The sequence below is a fragment of the Numida meleagris genome, chromosome 1 (genome assembly GCF_002078875.1).
Source record: "Numida meleagris isolate 19003 breed g44 Domestic line chromosome 1, NumMel1.0, whole genome shotgun sequence".
Lineage (NCBI taxonomy): Eukaryota > Metazoa > Chordata > Aves > Galliformes > Numididae > Numida > Numida meleagris.
In genome coordinates this window covers 170503703-170521674 of record NC_034409.1, presented here as the reverse complement: position 1 = coordinate 170521674, position 17972 = coordinate 170503703, and the positions used below count along the sequence as shown (strand labels likewise).

At 38.6% G+C, this 17972-nt stretch overlaps 1 protein-coding gene across 1 annotated transcript in view; it reads right to left on the bottom strand.

The window, feature by feature from the left end:
* Positions 829-17972, bottom strand: part of LOC110388459 (coiled-coil domain-containing protein 169-like) — a 28098-nt gene continuing 10954 nt past the window's right edge. Inside the window, exons 5-8 of the mRNA XM_021377762.1 lie at positions 10861-10959; positions 10678-10731; positions 6505-6581; positions 829-3123 (exon numbers count right to left, since the gene is read on the bottom strand). Of these exons, the coding sequence (XP_021233437.1) occupies positions 3021-3123; positions 6505-6581; positions 10678-10731; positions 10861-10959 (333 nt within the window). The 3' untranslated portion in view covers positions 829-3020. The remainder of the gene's footprint in view (positions 3124-6504; positions 6582-10677; positions 10732-10860; positions 10960-17972) is intronic.

The following is a 17972-nucleotide window of genomic DNA, read 5'->3' as shown; positions in this document are numbered from 1 at the left end:
TGAATGGTCGTTTGGGAAATAATGTTTGTTTACCAGCATTTGAGTTTTTAATTCATATTTTCCAGCAACAATAGGCTTCAGTACTTTAAATGCCATAGTTACTTCCAAGTCCTGACTTGTCTGAAATCAGTGGAGTTACACGAGTAACCATGTAAGGGAAGTGTACTCTCAAGTCCCAAGAGTTAGGAGATCAAATTTCTTGGTCCATTGATTACGGACACTTACTTACACTACAACCAGTAAGTCAAAATCCCAGTTACATTCTGTACTGCAGGAAGAAGCTTGGTCAGATTCAAACCTCCACCTCTAATCCTATCTTCCTCTGACATTTAGCTCCATTCACTCACTGACCACAACTATCAGCAATTCAATTTTCCATTTTTGTATTCTGATTCATCCACTGTTTAGAACACATTGCACAGAGATTAAACTAACCTTAGAGTCACTCAGCAAAACTACCAAAAGTCACCCTGTCAGGAAAACAGGGAAAAGACAGACTTCACTAGACTCCTGTTTACTTTAAATTCAGTCTCCCAGGCCTAAAATGAGAATAATGGTACATACCGTGCATTGAAGGATTAATGACTCCAAAATGTGCTGAAATCATTCATGTAGAAGATATTGTGTAAAAACATGGAACTGTTAATTGCTGCAAGTGTAAACATGAACCATTTCACAGCACAGCATAATAATGAGGAAAGTCCATGAAGGATAAATCAGGAGTTTCAAAACACGTGTCCACCTCCAAAACCCAACCAAACTCAAACCTAAAAAAAACTCATACATGGTTTCCAAAAGCTCTTAGAAAACAAACAAACAAACAAAAAATTAACAGTGTAAATGTTTTATTCAGGCCCAAAGTTAGAACAAAACACTTCTGAAACCAAGAATTACCTTTTTGCTGTTGCAAAGAAACTCAACTGATCAAACTCAGTCATCAGCCTGCCCTTATTTGCAGAAAGACAGGAGGAAAATGAAGTGGCAAGTAATTTCTACAGTAAGGAGCAGAGAACTATAACCGCTTTGCAAGGCAAATGCTACAGCTGGACACATAATTAGAATGGTGAAACACATGCTTCAGGGCTTAATTACCAGACTGCTGAGTTTCAAATCCTGATCTTGTTCCTGGCACGCTGAAACAGGGACTAAGAGGACACAGTCTGCTCCTCTCCTCAGGTCGTTATTGCACCAACAGTTAACAATGAATGTCTCTTTTAAAGCTTCAGAATTGTTACCTCAGTAAGGACTACCCATGAGGGAAGGAATCAAGTCTCCAGCTGTGAACAAATGCTGTTGTGTCATGCTGGTGCAGTTTCCAATTCTTCCGAAGTGTTACAAGGACTACAGTCAACAGCACTGACTAACATTTGATTTAGAGACAGCAGCAATGTCTGCAGCATGAATCCAAGAACTGGATATTCTTTGCTACTGCAGATGTCCTTGTCTTTTACGCCAACAGAACCATTATGGTGATTTTTTCTCTCTCTCCACAATGACAAATAAAATTGGGAAACTTTCCATGTAAAAACAGGAACAGAAGAGTGCCACCCTCATCAGCTGTGCTACGCAGACCAGCCTGCTTAGGAAAGAATTATACCAGGTGCATCAGAATAACATGAGAAATATCTGTAATAAGTCTCACGCTACATAAGAGAAAAACGAGTTCTGCATACTGAATATGCTGTACAATACTGCAGGTCTTCTTTCCCTGGATCTTATAAAGGCATCATTGATCTTTTTGTAAGAGTTTAATTACAGCCTCACTTTAGTGCTGCCAGTAATAAGGAACTATTTGTACTGCTCTTAAAGAGGCAAAAACCTTTACTAGATACTGCAAAGAGCTAGGGATGCTCTTAAAAATAATAAAGGGCAGTCAATCAATCATATTTTCTTTGCCAAGAGCTTTTACGATGTAACCCAGAAGCTTGAAGCTTCATTACCAAAACATTTTTTCTGCTGCTACTTAATTCTGTCAAAGTTTAATGACTAAAATGCTGTAGGTAATGAAACTACGACTGCATTCTTAAGAATGAAAACACAAAGTAGTCCTACTTTTCATTGAAGAGATTAAAGACTGGCACTATTCGGGGCCCTAAAAATATATGGAACAGTGCCACTGAACAATACATAAAGATTTTTATGGAACCCAGACTGTGGATAAAAACATCCACATGAGAATTCAAATTGCAGATAGCACCATACCAATATCAGGAAACATAATGTGAGCGTAATGTTTAAAAGAAACAATCCCCCTTGCAAGACACGTTCTGAAGAATCCTTCATTAAAAATGCTCAATTTTTCTTTCATTTCTCTCTGTAACTAGTGCCTAAAATAGCTAAATGTGACAGTGTGCTCGTAGGCCATACAAACAAAAGGTAATGGGATCTACGGCAAGCCAACTTTTTAAAAAGTTAAATTTGGATGTGTTTTGTCTCTCTGCTGGAGTAATAAAGGTCATGGAAAAAAAATAAACAACTTTATATTGCAAAGGAACTCTACTGTATGGTACTGGCTATTGCTGGTCTTCTTAAAAGAGAAATGAAAGGCATATTCAGCTGCACCAACATCAGACTACTTGAATGTTTTCTTCGCTGCTACACCAGATGGTTTTGGATGGAATTTCTACAGAGATTTACTGTTTTGTGTAGAGAGATTACATTTCAGGTTATATCACTCTGCGTTCTTTTTTCCTTGGTTGAGATGTCAAAAATATTACAGACTTATTTATGTTCAACAGTTCTACCTACCAGTTCTACCAGATCTACCTAGTATATAAACAAATTAAATGTTCTCCAAAGCTCCCAGCTCCCAGATGCTCAGAATAACTGATGAGAACCAGAATGGAAAGAGTCAGAGATCACCAGAACAAAAATGTCAACTAGAAGAACAACTCCAACAGGCAAAGACAAACTTATACTAAGGCTGCCAAGAAGATGTGCTGGTCTGGGTTTGGTGCAGTATAGCACAAATGCATTCATTTTTGATTTAGAAATTTTCAGTTAAAAAAATGTATATTAAATCAGGATTTTAGTTTTGGAAGCTGCTTTACTCCTGCAGTATTTTTAATTGGTCCTTTTTGGGGATTAACCATCTTCAGGTTTTGCGGAACGCTGCATCTCCCTCTGAAATAAAATGGATGAAGTTAGTCATCAAATGTCACATTTCCTGTAAGCTTCAACTGCTAGAAATTTGCATGCTTTTTATATTAGCATAACTGATTATTATGGTGAATTAATAACCCTGAGAGGAAAACACAAGTGTATTTCTAGGTTGGAGGGCTAGCAGAGCATTTGATTATTCTGCATTCTAAAACAATCCTCATCTCATGATTCCTGACTACGTCCTGTTATCTAAATGATGGCATTCAAAGAACATGAACAAAATACTAAACATTTGCACAAAGAGAAAGCCAATGAGACATCTTCATCAGTTACCTAATCCCCATCAAGAAATGGAAAACCACTCCATGGAGGTGCAGGTGTGTCAGTCTGCAGATCATTCTCTTGAGCCCATGATCTTACATAGGAAATGCTGTTAGCAGACTTCTGAAGCGGTACTCATCACAGATACATACACCACCTACACAAAACCTACTGGAGCTGGTCTCATTTGATCTACGAGAAGTCAGTGAGAACATAAACAAATCTCCAGGGGGGAAATGGTGATTCTACAAACTGGAAGGCTCATTGTCACCATCATGCAGCATGCATCTCCACACTTACATAAAGTATCTTTGTTTCTCTCCCTGTTCATCACTGCAGCTGGCAGACAGCACTGTATATTGCCCTAATTGCCTAAAGGGTTTCAGTCTCTCTCTCAAATAATAGGCATTCTGAAGGAAAATATGTCACAAAACCGCATCTTTACATTCATGACAGCCAGAGAGTTGGTAGGAGTTGCAATGACATGATCTGCACAAGCTTCAAATCTCTGGGCAAACAGCCAGCAAAGCTCTCCCTAAGACTCCCTAGTCTTCTTGAGACTGATGCATCCACGTAAGGGGAGAGCTGGTCCCACAGAAATATGGAGCTGCATCCATTCACAGCTTGGACGATCACAACCCTAGGCCTCAGTTTGTGAAGTAACCAACTGGAAATGAAATTCAGATCAACTGATTACTTACAATCAAAGAACCACTGCAGAACTGGACCAAGCAGACATATGTCTGTGCGGAATTTTGCATGCAGCTGGTCGTATGCCAGATGCAAACTAGCAGCTAGGTAGTTGCTGCCAGTGCAGTGCTGAAACTGCTAATAAGCCCTGCTATTCACCTCAGTACAGCAGTAGGGGCTCAGAATGACATTAAATTGGCTGCTCAGACTACACCAGAGACACGAGTCATCAAAACATCCTTGCTTTTTTTCCCAGCTGTCAACTACCCTATTTTTTTTGGTGCACTGTGAAATAACACAGAAAAGGATCTCTACTGAGCTTGTCCTCTATGTTTAGATAGCCAGGAAAAGGAATGCAACAAAAATTATGGTTCATAATTACAACACAAAAATGTTACAGCGTTGTTTTAATATATGAGTTGGGCTTCCTGTACCCCTACCTAAGGTTAAAACAAACATTAAGCATCGTTTTATAGTATGGTTTCAAATCCAGTGAATGCAGGTGGTTTTTGAAAGGCTAACAGAACCACCCTGGACAGAAAACTTTCAAATTATTCTCAAGAACAATTGATTTTCAATCACACAGATCTTCTCTTAACTTGAATGAAATTGTTTCTCATTCACATCAGCTTGAATGAAAAAAACTTCAGGTAGTAAATCAAAACATAATTCAAAGGAAATAACAGGGGCTGTGATAAATTTGTCATGATCGAGGAACATTTACCTGTATCTAGTACTTAAAATAGAAATGACACCAAAGTCTCATTCTTATCTCTATTTTTTCTACCAAGACCAAAATTTGAGGTGAAAATTGTACATTACTGGTTATAAAACCAATGCTTTGTGAACTAGGTCCTTTGCTACTAAGGACAATTCAGAGAAAAAAAAAGTCCTTTGAGGTAAAGTGGGAAGGAAGGGGTATTTTGTTACAATACCTGCCTTGTGAGACTAGCAATTACAGTAAACCTTATTTTCTTTTGTTTGATATACAGAAAATTGCAGAAATCCAGTGTCATTAATTTTCACGGTAAGTAATAGTATGGTAAAATAAATTAATAAGACTGCCAGCACAATCGCTGATCGGTGTTAACCCTCAGCAAAACTCAGTATCTGTGTGATGATATTTAATCCAGCAAAGACAGTGAATTCTTCTAGTTCTAACTGCCTGGCCTCCTCCACATGAACTACGTTAGACTGTGGTGGTTTAGCACTGATGTGCAGCTAGGCACCACCACACTACTCTCTCACACCCTCTCCACAATGGAACACGGGCAGAAAATATGATGGTCTTTCTCTGTATCGGGAAACTTCAGTTCATTCATATTCTACTAAAATCCTCCTCTGGAGCGTTCCAATTTTTGAAATCCTGTTATTTAATGCTTACACAGAATGGAAGGATAAAGCAGGTAAGCAAATACGTGTATGCATTTCATGCTTATAAATTACTCATTATGTTTGTAGATGTTCCTAGTATGTATAATGGATGCTAGTATTAATAATATAGGTAAGTGGATTCATGGAAGATTATTTATTGGGAGATACTGAACACATAGAAACCGTAGTAGCTCAGGAAGTCTCCAAATACTTGGGAGAGTTCCAAAAGCAAACATTTTATCTGCCTGCCCTTTTGCACGCATCTACTTACCGCAACTGGAGGCAGGATACTGGGTTCAATCCAACTTTACCCGATTCCCTATATTCTTTGTACATTATAGTCTTAATACTTTCGTTTCAGTTAAAAAAATACATCCCCAGTTTCAAGCAATCTCACAAGCACTACAATCAGCAATTGATTTTATTTCTCTGTAGTTCAGAACAGGTGGGCTCTTCTCACATTTAAATTTCTAACCCATGTAATTAACTAGAAATACACTGACAATGAAGACTTTTCATGCTGCCATCTAGGAGTTGGACTCAATGATCCTTATGGGCCCCTTCCAAATCGGGATATTCCAGTATGATCTAAAATCACTCACATTATCATTCTAGAAGTCCTTACAATCTCTACTCAATAAAAAGCATCGAGCTAAGCAATAATTTAATTGAATTACTCTTAATGGACCAAAGGGGACATTTGTTGCCCCCAACTCCACAGTAAAACAGAAGAAAAGAAAATCCCTTGTTAACAACACAGGTTGAAAGGGTAGAACACAGAGAGATGGCAGATTTCAAAAAGGCCACTGGAAGCATATGTATTTTCAGTCATGCAACATGCTTAGCATTAAGCAAAGCTGATTGAAAACCAGAATCAAAAACGATGTTGAGATCAGTATGTTATCATTAGGATTATGTTTAGCGATATTTAACATGAACAGAGAGTTGCATCATTCAAAACACAGTATTTACTTAAGAAATGAACCAGAAAAAGAAGGAATATAAACAAAACCTCACCTCAGTGTCTGCTTTTTTCCCTTGCTTGTCAGAGCATCCATTTTTTGCCTTTCAACAGTTTTAAGCATAGCTGAGGTCTGCAACAGCAGAAATTTTACAAAAAAAAAAGTTAAATTTTATCACAATCACAGTTAATGAAGTAAGGTATTCCCCAACTGATTTTGACCAACTATGGTCTTACTGCCACAAAGAACTTTAAGCACCTACTATGCCAACGTCTTATTGATTTTGGGAACTGAGCATATGCCAACATCCCTTGCCATACGACAGTATCACTATTTATTACACTGGATAATCAGAGACTATACAGTTTAAAATTAGCAAGTTTTTGGTGACACTGCATATTCTCAGTGAAGAACGACTATGTTTCTAAAATGCTTTTCTGAATGGGATAGAAAAACAAAATTATAGTGACTTAGCTGCACTTTTGAATGATTAAAGCATTAATAAAGAACAGGAACTACTTTAAAAAAGCTTCTCTGTGTACTCTGGAGGTCATGACTACAATACTAGACACTTGGAATACTTGGAATTGCATTTAACAGAATTTGAGCAGGATCAACCCAGTTGCTTCTGCTGTTCCTTAGTTTGCAGTGCTCCCCCCTCACCCAGCACTTGCTTACTTATCCAGATGCCTTTGCTAGAGCTGCCTCTCAGAGGGTCAGCTATGCCATGGACAGAAAAACAGAAAATGCAGCAGGTGTAGGGCTTGTCTGGCTGACACTTGGGTGTCTAATGTAAGTAAACGGAATTTTCTCAGCCTCTTTAAAGAGATCCATCAGAAACATGCAATAAATACGTGAGGATCATGACAAGCAATACAGCACTTTCACCAGGACAGCAAAGACTTTTTGAAAGCCTAGGACTAGGTTTTTGAGTAACCTACAGAAGACTCAAAGTCTGGCTACATGAAACATTACATTTCACAGAACCTGTGAAAACATCCTGCCCTTGTGAGAAAAAGAAAATCCAGCAGTGAAATGTCTTACTTCCTTGTAAGACAATGGTGCCTATGGTGCTTCTAGCTGTACAACGTATTAGGCAAGTGTTCCTTACCCAGTCACAGCAAACCCAGCTATAACTGAAGCAGTTTTTCTAGAGTGCTTTGCATAAAAAGGAATGGGATCTGCATAGGTTTAATTTCTTGAAGGGAAGATTTTTTTTTCACCCAATGAACTCCAGTGAAGATAACGGCTGGTATCATTTACCACCTTTCTGAGCAGCGTTCCTGTGACAAGATCATGAGATAACAACCAAGCGCTGACTGCCTTCAGAGCTGCTTTTTATTTACATGAATATAGACTGTCAGTATACAAGATTACTGCCCATAGCACTGTTTTTGCTGGTACAGTTTACCCCAGGCCCATCCTAACTAAACTGAGCCCAAGCTGCATAAGCAGCTTTCCAGCTGTTCCTGTCTATTACTGTGGTCTTTGTCTGCAGAGAGATCCCAGTCACAAGTCAGACTGTTCCATGCTACTAAAAGTTTGTGGTAAAAATCTGGCCTGAGAGAATGGCTTTTCTGAAAATTTGCAATTGTTCATCCTTGCTCACTTCTCCAATAAATTTCTGAATACTCTCAGAAAGTGCTTTGGTATTTGTGGAATCCAAATCCCAAACCAACGTTTTTTCAGACTGGAATAAAACATAAAAAAGCAAACCAGAATACACCACAAAACACCAGCACCTCTACCATGAACTCTACAATTTGTGAAGTCTTCAGCTTCTTTTAAAAATACAATTTTAAATTGATTATATGCTTATGGATTCAGCCAACTCAAACAACAAAAGCACTCAGATAATATGTGTACTCTAAAAAAAAAAAAGCAGAAAAGCCAATGATAATAAAAAGATAAATAAAAGAAACTGCTGCTCAGAAGCATTTCTCTCTTTTGTTTCTGCTGAAGGCTGCAGGAGGGATCCAAAACAAAGCAGAAAGAAAACAAAAGCTTTCAGCATCTGCACATTTTTAGCACCTATCAGTAAAACTTCCATTGTATTTGTGTTTTGTTTTTGCTGTGAGCTAAAGACAAGCATAAAAATAATGAGGAAAGAAGGCCTAACGAGACATTATATCCGTTCTCTGTAATCAAGAGCGTGTTACTGGAATATACTGTAGTCACAAGATAACAGTGTCTTGTGGTATATTGTTATCCTTCTAACTGTACTGCTGCCAGCATTACAGCACAGACTCTAACAGTGAGATTTTAATACAACTGAAAAAGTCGAGGCTAAATGCAAATTTGCTTCTGCCTCTAATGATAAAATGAATTGTTAACAGGGAGTGCATGCCTATGTCGATCTGAAAATAATGTGAGCAACAATGAAATTAAGGTCATAGGAGTGAAGGGTCGGAAAGAACCAGATGAGCCAGTAATTATTTTGCATCCATGATGAGGATGACTACCTTGTTCAGACTACCAGTGTAAAAGAAAGATGTCCAATCTAAACTGCTCACTAGGCTCTCCTTATAGCTCAGGCAGACAGCCAGGAAAGTGCCTAGGAAATCCACTTCATCTAAAACAAGTGTGATGGTCTGCACCTTAAACATCTATCTGTCTCTATCTCCATAGATTACAGAGGATCCCTCTACAACTACTTTAGACAGCGTTTGACAGTCAGAAAATTGGAGATAGGCAGATTAATCCAAAAACCATTATTTTGCCCCCAAGTTACTCTGAAATCATGCAACTGATTACTGAAAATATAATATACACTAGTCCCCAGTGTCCTACTTAAGCAATGTGCTAGTGCATATACCTCACTTCAAACAATGTTTTATGCAGGCTTAAGTGCTTTTCTAGGCAACCAAACATAGGTACTCCTCCTGCTATCACATATAGTAACAAAACCATCTTTTAATGTCCTACCTTCTTCCTCCAACAGTTCCCAGCTTCAATCTTTAATATAAAGATATTAACAGTTATTATTCACATTTCCTAGGCTATTTATGGCTTCAGCGCTGGGAAGCTAGCTTGAGAAATTCTTTCAGATTTCCCAAAGCAGCAATGAACCACATCACTTGCCCACTGTGCAAACACATGGAAACACTGCTAATTACAGCCTTTCATTCCAGTTAGATATGACAAGGAGTACATGACAATCATTCTTGAGTATCACACTAAGCTATTACTTTTACATTATTCAGGAATCAAGAGTTCTTTCACAACAGGAAGTACTAGAAATCTTTACAGGTTCCCTGCAGTTCATACTATCAACTTTTATGTGTTACATAATTTGCAGCAATAAAATTTAACCTCTGAGTTCATAAAAACAAGGTACTTTATCCCTTATCTCGTAAATTTAATTGTATTGTCAATCTCAGCTGGCTGACTAGCTTAGAAGAAAAAAAGGGGGAAACATGAAAAAGAGGAATTTTCTTAAGGTGTCAATGCCAATAATACTTTGGTTCTGTTTTTTTCAGCTGAAACATCAAACTGCAGCACAGTAGTCTTGTCTCTGCTGGATGGGCAAGCAAGTATCGGAAAATTGTTTCAGCTTTCTCAGTTAAGGGTACTGGCTATCTTCATAAGCAATTAAATTCCAATTGATACAAAAGCAAAAAATAATTTACAGATAGACAAGCTCTAGGAATCCCTCAACCCTCTTATTTTTTTTTTTAAAGCAGCTTTTGTAATGGATTTGGCAGATTAATGAACTGGTAACAGACTTTCACCTCACGGACCTAACAGATGCTGCTGCCCTCCTAAGAGAGCATAATGATTTTTAAAACTTATCACAGAATCACAGAATCATAGGGGTTGGAAGCGACCCCTGCTAAACCCCCTGCTAAAGCAGGTTCCCTACAGTAGGTTAAACAGGAAAGCATCCACATGGGTTTTGAATATTTCCAGAGAAGGAACTCCACAACCTCTTTGGGCAGCCTGTACCAGTGCTCTGTCACTCTCAAAGCAAAGAATTTTTTCCTTGTGTCACATGGAACTTCCTATGTTCCAGTGTGTGCCCACTGCCCCTTTTTTGTCACTGGGCACTGCTGCTAAGAGCCTGAGAAGGTCCCATCCACTTGACTCTTGTCCTTTAGACATTTGTAAGCACTGACAAGATCCTCTTCCAGGCTTTGCTTCCCCAGGCTGAGCAGTCCCAGGTCTCTCAGCCTTTCCTCACAAGAGAGATGCTCCAGCTCTTATCGAGTCACACAAGTTTTTTTCTTACCTCCAAAATCTCTGAAAGGTACATGCGCCGCTCATCATTAGCTTTGTGGTAAGCCTATGTTTAAAATAAACAATACAGGATACCATTAAGCAAGCTATTCTACTGGGTGTCCCACACATCTTGTCTGTTTGTCAGACAGTGTAACTGTTTTTATAGATTAAATGCAATCAGTGATTTACAAACCTTTGCCTCTTGTTCCAGTCTAAGTTCATAATCTTTTAGCTGATTCTGGAGACTTTTCTTCTCTTCTTTTAGTCGTTCAAGAACCTCCTTTAAGGAGTCCTGTGGTTACAGTAAATAAAACAAATATTTCCATTCTGAACAAAGACATCACTAGCACATTCCTCACTCTTCAGGCATTACTGTGTCTGTCACTCTGCTTGCTTCTTGCACACTTTTTGTTTACAGGGTTCAGGCTGGAACACCACAGAGACAAAAACAATTAACCACAGGCTAGAAGTATTACTTGTGAACTACACATTTCCACTGTGTCAATATGATACAAATACAGTCCTCCATACTCACGTGCCTTGTTAGATAAGCAAAGTCACTGTTTTGGACCAGACAGAACTGCTCCTTACTTCTAAACAAAATTCACTCTCACTGCTACTTTTTTTTTGTAGGAAGAAGATTTCAGATCCCACCTGCACATCCATTTTCAAACCACTTGGCAAGGGAGCTGCTGGACTTGCTAAAGAGGCAAGTGGGATGTCAGTGGTAACCCCTAAGATCCTGGCTAGAAAGCAGTATTTTGGGGGGATATGTCTTACATATGAAGCCATTTACTTTGTGTACAATTGAGCTGACCTAGAGTAACCATGGCAGGTTACTATTTTTGGTTACTAGCACTCGCCAGTTGTAGTGCAATCAGAACACACATCCAAGTACCAGAGGAAACTGCTTCCCATAATCCCTTTCATAAATTGATCCTCTCTGTCCGGTAGATACATTCTTACTGGGAGGCTCTAACTGCAGACTATTTGTTCTAATTCCTTGCCTTGGATTATTCAAGGTCAGTTCTGACCTGTTTGTTATTGTAATTATATTTAAGATAACTGCTCTTCTTCCTCCCTGGCGTTACATACAGAAGCCAGGAATGTCTTATTTCAACGTTCATTTTACTAGGATAAAAAAACTGAGCTTTTAACAATGGTCTCTCACATAGTAGGCTGTCCTTTCATCTCATCATCATGGTAGCCCCTTTTGTAACCCACCTGGAGCCCACTCTCACAGCTGGAGAGCAAAACCATACTGGAGTATGAAGTGCTCCAGAAGCTACCACGTTGCCTTGACCAATATCAGTAATGCTTCTTTATCTGAATAGAGAAAATTTAAGATTGCGTTTTCCCCTTTCACAGCTGCATGATGACGGCTCACAGTCAACATGGGATCAAACAGAATACCCAGATTCCAGGTGATCAGCTCCCAAGTCACAACACAATTTATTTACTACTTCCTCTACACTAATATTTTAATGCCATTTATAATAATCTTGTCTTCAGTGTAATTCTTTTTCTAAACAACATCTGCATCTCTATTTTATTATGTCATCGGTGTTAGGAGAAAACGCCATCATCTATTTCTCCACTGCGTATAAAGGTCATGCATCACACGTTAAGATTAGTTCCAAACCTGGTCCTGGAAGAACTCCACTTGTACTCTCCCAGCAATTTCCTATTCACTCTTACATTTCATTTGCCAGCTACTTTCTCCTTCAACAAATCTACTCGTTTTCATTCTCTACAAACTATCAGCCACTTCTCCTGTGACACGGTCTCTTTATCAGAAGTTATGTACAGAATTACTGTATTTATCCTGACAACAAAACTATTATCTCATCACAGAAAGTCACCAGGCTTGCCTAGCATGAACCATTTTTAATAAATTCACATTTCAGAAATATTAGCAGTAATCATCTAATAATACTACATTCCAATTCAAGTATTATATTAATACATATTTTTGACAGTATGGATGGGATTCACTCTGAGGTGAGAATATCTACACTTGAGTGTCCATGTGTGAACTAAGCTCCTACTAGGAGTCACAGTCAATATCATCAATGATGCTCAGAGTCATTCAGCTGAACAGCTACAAAGGGCTCAATTCAGCTGCCATCTGAGATGCCCTAGGGTGTCCAAGACATCCATACGTGGCAGGTATTTCACACAGGTTACAAGAGACACACATCCTTCTGGATCAGCAGTGGGCTATTCTGTACTGAAATGTCTGCAAGTCTCTGTTTACAGAACCGTTCTACCAAAGATGCCTACTTAGATAAATTCAGATACGAATCTACACACTCAGCAGACAGTATTGACAAGGTTTCCACTGCCTGTAGTGGGAATCAAAGATCTAGCTAAGAGGTAAACAACACATACAAACAAGACAAACTGCCCAATATTATTGTGATAAAATTTTGTTTTCTATCTATTTTCTTATCCTTTCTCAACGAGATTCAATCCAAGCAGATGATAAAGAAAGAACTTAAAAGCATGTAAAGTCTCTTATATCTGCTCTGCACCACATTTATCTCTGCAAAGTTTGTATCTTTACTACTTGTTATCCCACCATTTCAATCTAGTCAGGTTTTTCCATTTGTTTGCTTAGGCCCACTAAGTAAAAAAAGTGTCTGTTTCAGAATTTTATTTTAGTTTTTCTTTCTAAATCAAGCATCTTCTTAGCCAGAATAACCGAATTCTTTCAGTACCACCTGACCATTGTCTTAGCAATATAAGTTATTTTCTCAGTGACTGTAACCCCATGCAAAGCTACAGACTTGGGATAGAGTGGCTGGAAATCTGCCCAGCAGAAAAAAAACTGGAGGTATTGGCTGACAGTTGGCTGAACATGAGCCAGCAGTGTGCTAAGGTGGCCAAGAAGGCCAATGGCATCCTGGCTTGTATCAGAAACACTCAGCAGGAGTAGGGAAGTGATCCCCCCCCTTGCACCTCAAGCACTGCGTTCGGTTCTGGGCTCCCCACTGCAAGAAAGACATCAAGGTGCTGGAACGTGTCCAAAGAAGGAAAATAAGGATGAATGATCTACAGAGAACAAGTCTTACAAGGAATGGCTGAGGGAACTCAGATCGTTCAGCCTAGAGAAAACGAGGCTCAGGGGACACCTTATCACTCTCTACAACTACCTGAAAGGAGCTGGTCTCTTCTTCCAAGCAACATGTGAGAGGACAAGAAGAAATGGCCTCAAGTTGCAGCAGGGGAAGTTTAGGTTGGACATCAGGAAAAAATTCTACAAAGAGAGGGTTGTGAAGCATTAGAGCCAGCTACCCAGGGAAGTAGATGAGTCACCATCCCTGGAGGTCTTTAAAAGATATGCAGATATAGTGCTTAGGGACAAGGTTAGGTATTGACTTGGCAGTACTAGGTTAATAGTTTGACCAGATGACCATAGAGGTTTTTTCCAAACTAACTGATTTTATGATTCTATTAACCAGATTCCTATGCATTAAACATTGAAAGAAAGATAATATGAATCTCTCCACATGTTAGCCCCTCTCTTGTAATTTTTCTCTATTGACCATAAAATGGTTTGGGCTGGAAGAGACCTCAAAGATCATGTAATTCCAAACCCCCTGCCATGGCCAGGGTTGCAAGCATCGTGTAAACATCAGATCCAGAAAGACAGTATCTGTGTATAGCCTAGGTCCATAACTCACATCCTCATCTTTGGACATTAAAACATTCTATTTCTAGATCTATAAAGTGATGTATCTACCAATGGCTTCTAAAAGACATCCACCAAACATGCAAATCTGCCTCTTGCATCTGCCTGTTCTAAATCTCCAGTCTTCTTTCTAGGATATGCAGATTACTCCATCTTTTATTCTTTTTCATATTTGTTTCTGTACATCATGTTACTTATTCATCTCTAAACTTTATTTTCCACAAAATCACTTCTGCTCTTACTGACTTCCCTAGGAATGATTTTCATTAAAGCCAAGATTTTGCAGGAGCATGGCAGAAGACACAGTGCTTTAAAAACACGTTGCCAAGAGGATAACCCCTCCCACTGCTCAAAAAAAAAAAAAAAAAGACATACAGAAGAGCTGTATCTTTCAAGAATGTTTCACACATGACTGAACTGTTACTATCTTTAATCTGTTATAACAGACACTAGAGACATGAAAAGAATTGAGTTTTTGGTTTTTTCCTTATTAAAGCTGAAGTATCTTGGATGCAGATGAAACCTCTGTCCCAATACAGAAGGCTCCTATATTCAACACAGTTAATGTTCGCCAATTTAAGGACAGAAAGTAAACCAGTAAGCCACAGATTAAAGATCTGGCTAAATTCCACTAGGGTCATGTGCTCTTTCACTGCATCAGTCTGTACAGAATCAAAAAAAAAGTCAGATAAAGAAGGTTTCACAAAACCAGGCTAGAAAACTAATTTTTTTTGCCTTCTGGACCTGACTACGTTAAAGATCACAATCATATGACAACTTATTTTTGTGCAACATATTTTGTGCCACCACAGTAAGCTGAAACACAGTGAACACAAAAGTTCATGCTGTTTTCAAGACTTCTGTGTAATTCTACACTCCGCTACTTATTTCCCCTCAAGACTGTCCATCAGTTATTGAAGATGGCAAGTCTTGGTGTTGCAGCTGTTAGTCACAACAGAGTAACTGGGTATATCCTCAATGATGGTACTGGTCTATTTTCTTTGAGTTCTTTCACCTCAAGAGCAGACTACTTTCAGATCTTTCTTTTTCTTTAATTATTTTACTTTAACCTTTTCACAAGTGTTGTCTATATTTTGTTGCCAATGCAGCTGGTCTGGTGCAGATGTCTGGGCACTCATTCAGCTCTGGAACAAGGATGATATCCAGCTGTAAGCAAATGAACTGTGCACGACATCAGTGCTTCTGATGAGCAAGCAGACAGAAATAAGTTGATAATATGATAATATATTATCATCTGTGAGCCTCCAGAGAAATAGGAAATTGAAATTACTCTCAGTTTATAGATTGGGAAAAAATCCAAAAATCAAAATTAAATGAATAAATAAATAAATAAAAAATCAAAAAGAGACGTGTTTAAATTATACTTCAAGCAGAACTTAACATCCTGAAGTGAATTATGCAGAGTCTTACATTCTTTACACTTGTGTGTTTTTTTTTTTAAACTTAGGTAAGGCATCTGAACTCTTGCTTGATTTTCCATGAGAACACGCTTAATCAATCTGGTTAATTTTCTGCTAAAAGCCCTTATGGAGCCTCAAAGAAAAGTCTTCCGGTAGTCATGGTGGTCCTGGATGCGCACTGATGAAGCACAACCTGATAAGTATATTCTACCCAAATTATTCTAGAAATTCATTCTCTTCTGCCTAACAGACTAAAAATTAACTAACAAATTACATTTCAGACTTACATTTTAGTTCTCTGCCACTGTAAGAGTTTTAATTCATAGCATACCACGTCTTGAGACTGCCCTTACTTACAAATGCTGAAATAATTCTTGAGGCCAGGCTGCTAATCAGTCAGCAAAACAAAATTGAAAGAGATGGAGAAAGAAGTGACAATTGCTGCCAGATCATGTATACTTCTGGAAAGGAGACAGGACTTCAGACACTTCTTTGTACCTTTCACACCAATTTCCCAATGGTTTTCCATCTCTATTATGCACTCTGTTGTGAATTCCAATCTAGCTTCTCTTTTCCCACTGAATACCTAGGAAATTAGTGCGGCAAACCCAGTTTCTGATCTGTGCTTCTGGGTCCAGGCACCTAACAGATTCTGCAGAGCTCAGAACAGGAATACTGAAGTTCTAATGTAAATCTTGCCAGACAGATGTTCCTACTCAACTAACAAAATTCTCCAAGTCCAGAGAGGTCCTGGAGACCCATGTCAGCAAAGACTGGTTCTAAGTTACCTCCCACCCCTACCATCAAAGCAATAATTGAAGAACTAGCTGAGACCTTCTACAACTGAAGTCTTGCTGTACAGCAATAAAAATCCAGAAGTGAGAAACACCAGCATATGAACTCAGCCAAACCATTAAGGACTAGGTTTGCCTTTCCTGAATTCTATGGGAAGCAAGCAGAGAAAAAACCCACTGAAACAAATCCAATTCTTGATTCGTATAGTTACACAATCAGCTTGGTGCTTAAAAGAGCAAAATACCACAAAAGTAAATGGCTTATAGAAAACATAGCTTAAAACATATAGTAACCCCAACTTGTACCAGGGCTCTGTGAGCTCAGAAAAGCCTCTACGCTAAGCAAGGACCAGTGAGAGCTCAAGAGAAATAAAAGTCCCTCAAGTAATGCAGGAGTCTCCCAGGAGAAAGTGTCAACAAGACTCCAAGATAAATTCTTGGCCAGTTAGATAAATTCTGCAAATGACTTTTTAGAAGCCAACTGACTTTATTAATGGTATTGGTTTACCTGAATATTGAAATATTGTCTAGGTCAGATTTATAACAGGTTCTTCTACTAAGCCTTGAATAGCTGGACAATGTATTCCTAAAAAAGGAGACATAAGCTGACTAAGGGATTTAACCTGAATTTAAGATTCTTAGTTTTCATTAAGTTGCCCATGTCAAGCCACTCTCAGCAAGCTGGTAAGCCAGAAGACACACTGAGATTTTAACTGAATACTTTCTTTATATAATGGAATGTTGCAAGGCTTAGCAAGATTAACTCTCAGAGCAATGATACATTAAGTTTTGTGTCCAGCAGTGGCAAAAGCCCAGAGTTTCACAAAGGGAACATCAATTCTACAGTCCTTTTCTTCACATAATTTTCTTTTCATTCGTCTGAAGTTACATATTTGGCTTAGCACTTGCCAGAAAATGAATTTATAGAGAAGGGAACTGCAGCCAAATTTTAAAGCCACCCACATAAGTTATTCTCATTCTGGATTTTTCCTTGCCCTGCTACCAGTGGCAACAGAGGTGACAATTTCTATCAATCATTCTACAACAGACAAGGTGATAAATACGTGACATCAATCAAGAGGCTGAAATTTGCTTTCATCAGAGCTCATGCAGACTACTGATCCTTACGGCAATATGCTCCAGCTTTAATCCTCTTCAATTTTTCTCCATGAATTAGAACACAAGGAATACATCTATCAGTTGTGATGGAAAGAAACAACAACAAAAAACAACCACAAAAGATAACTCTGCAATCCTTTGTACCTGACATTTTAAATCAAATTAAGTTTTGCACTGAAAATGAACTCCCCTCCTTCCAACACGAGCAGTTGGAGGATCATCAGGTGATTTAGCTGAATCTCTGAACATATTTTAAACTCATCAAGAGCAAAAAGCA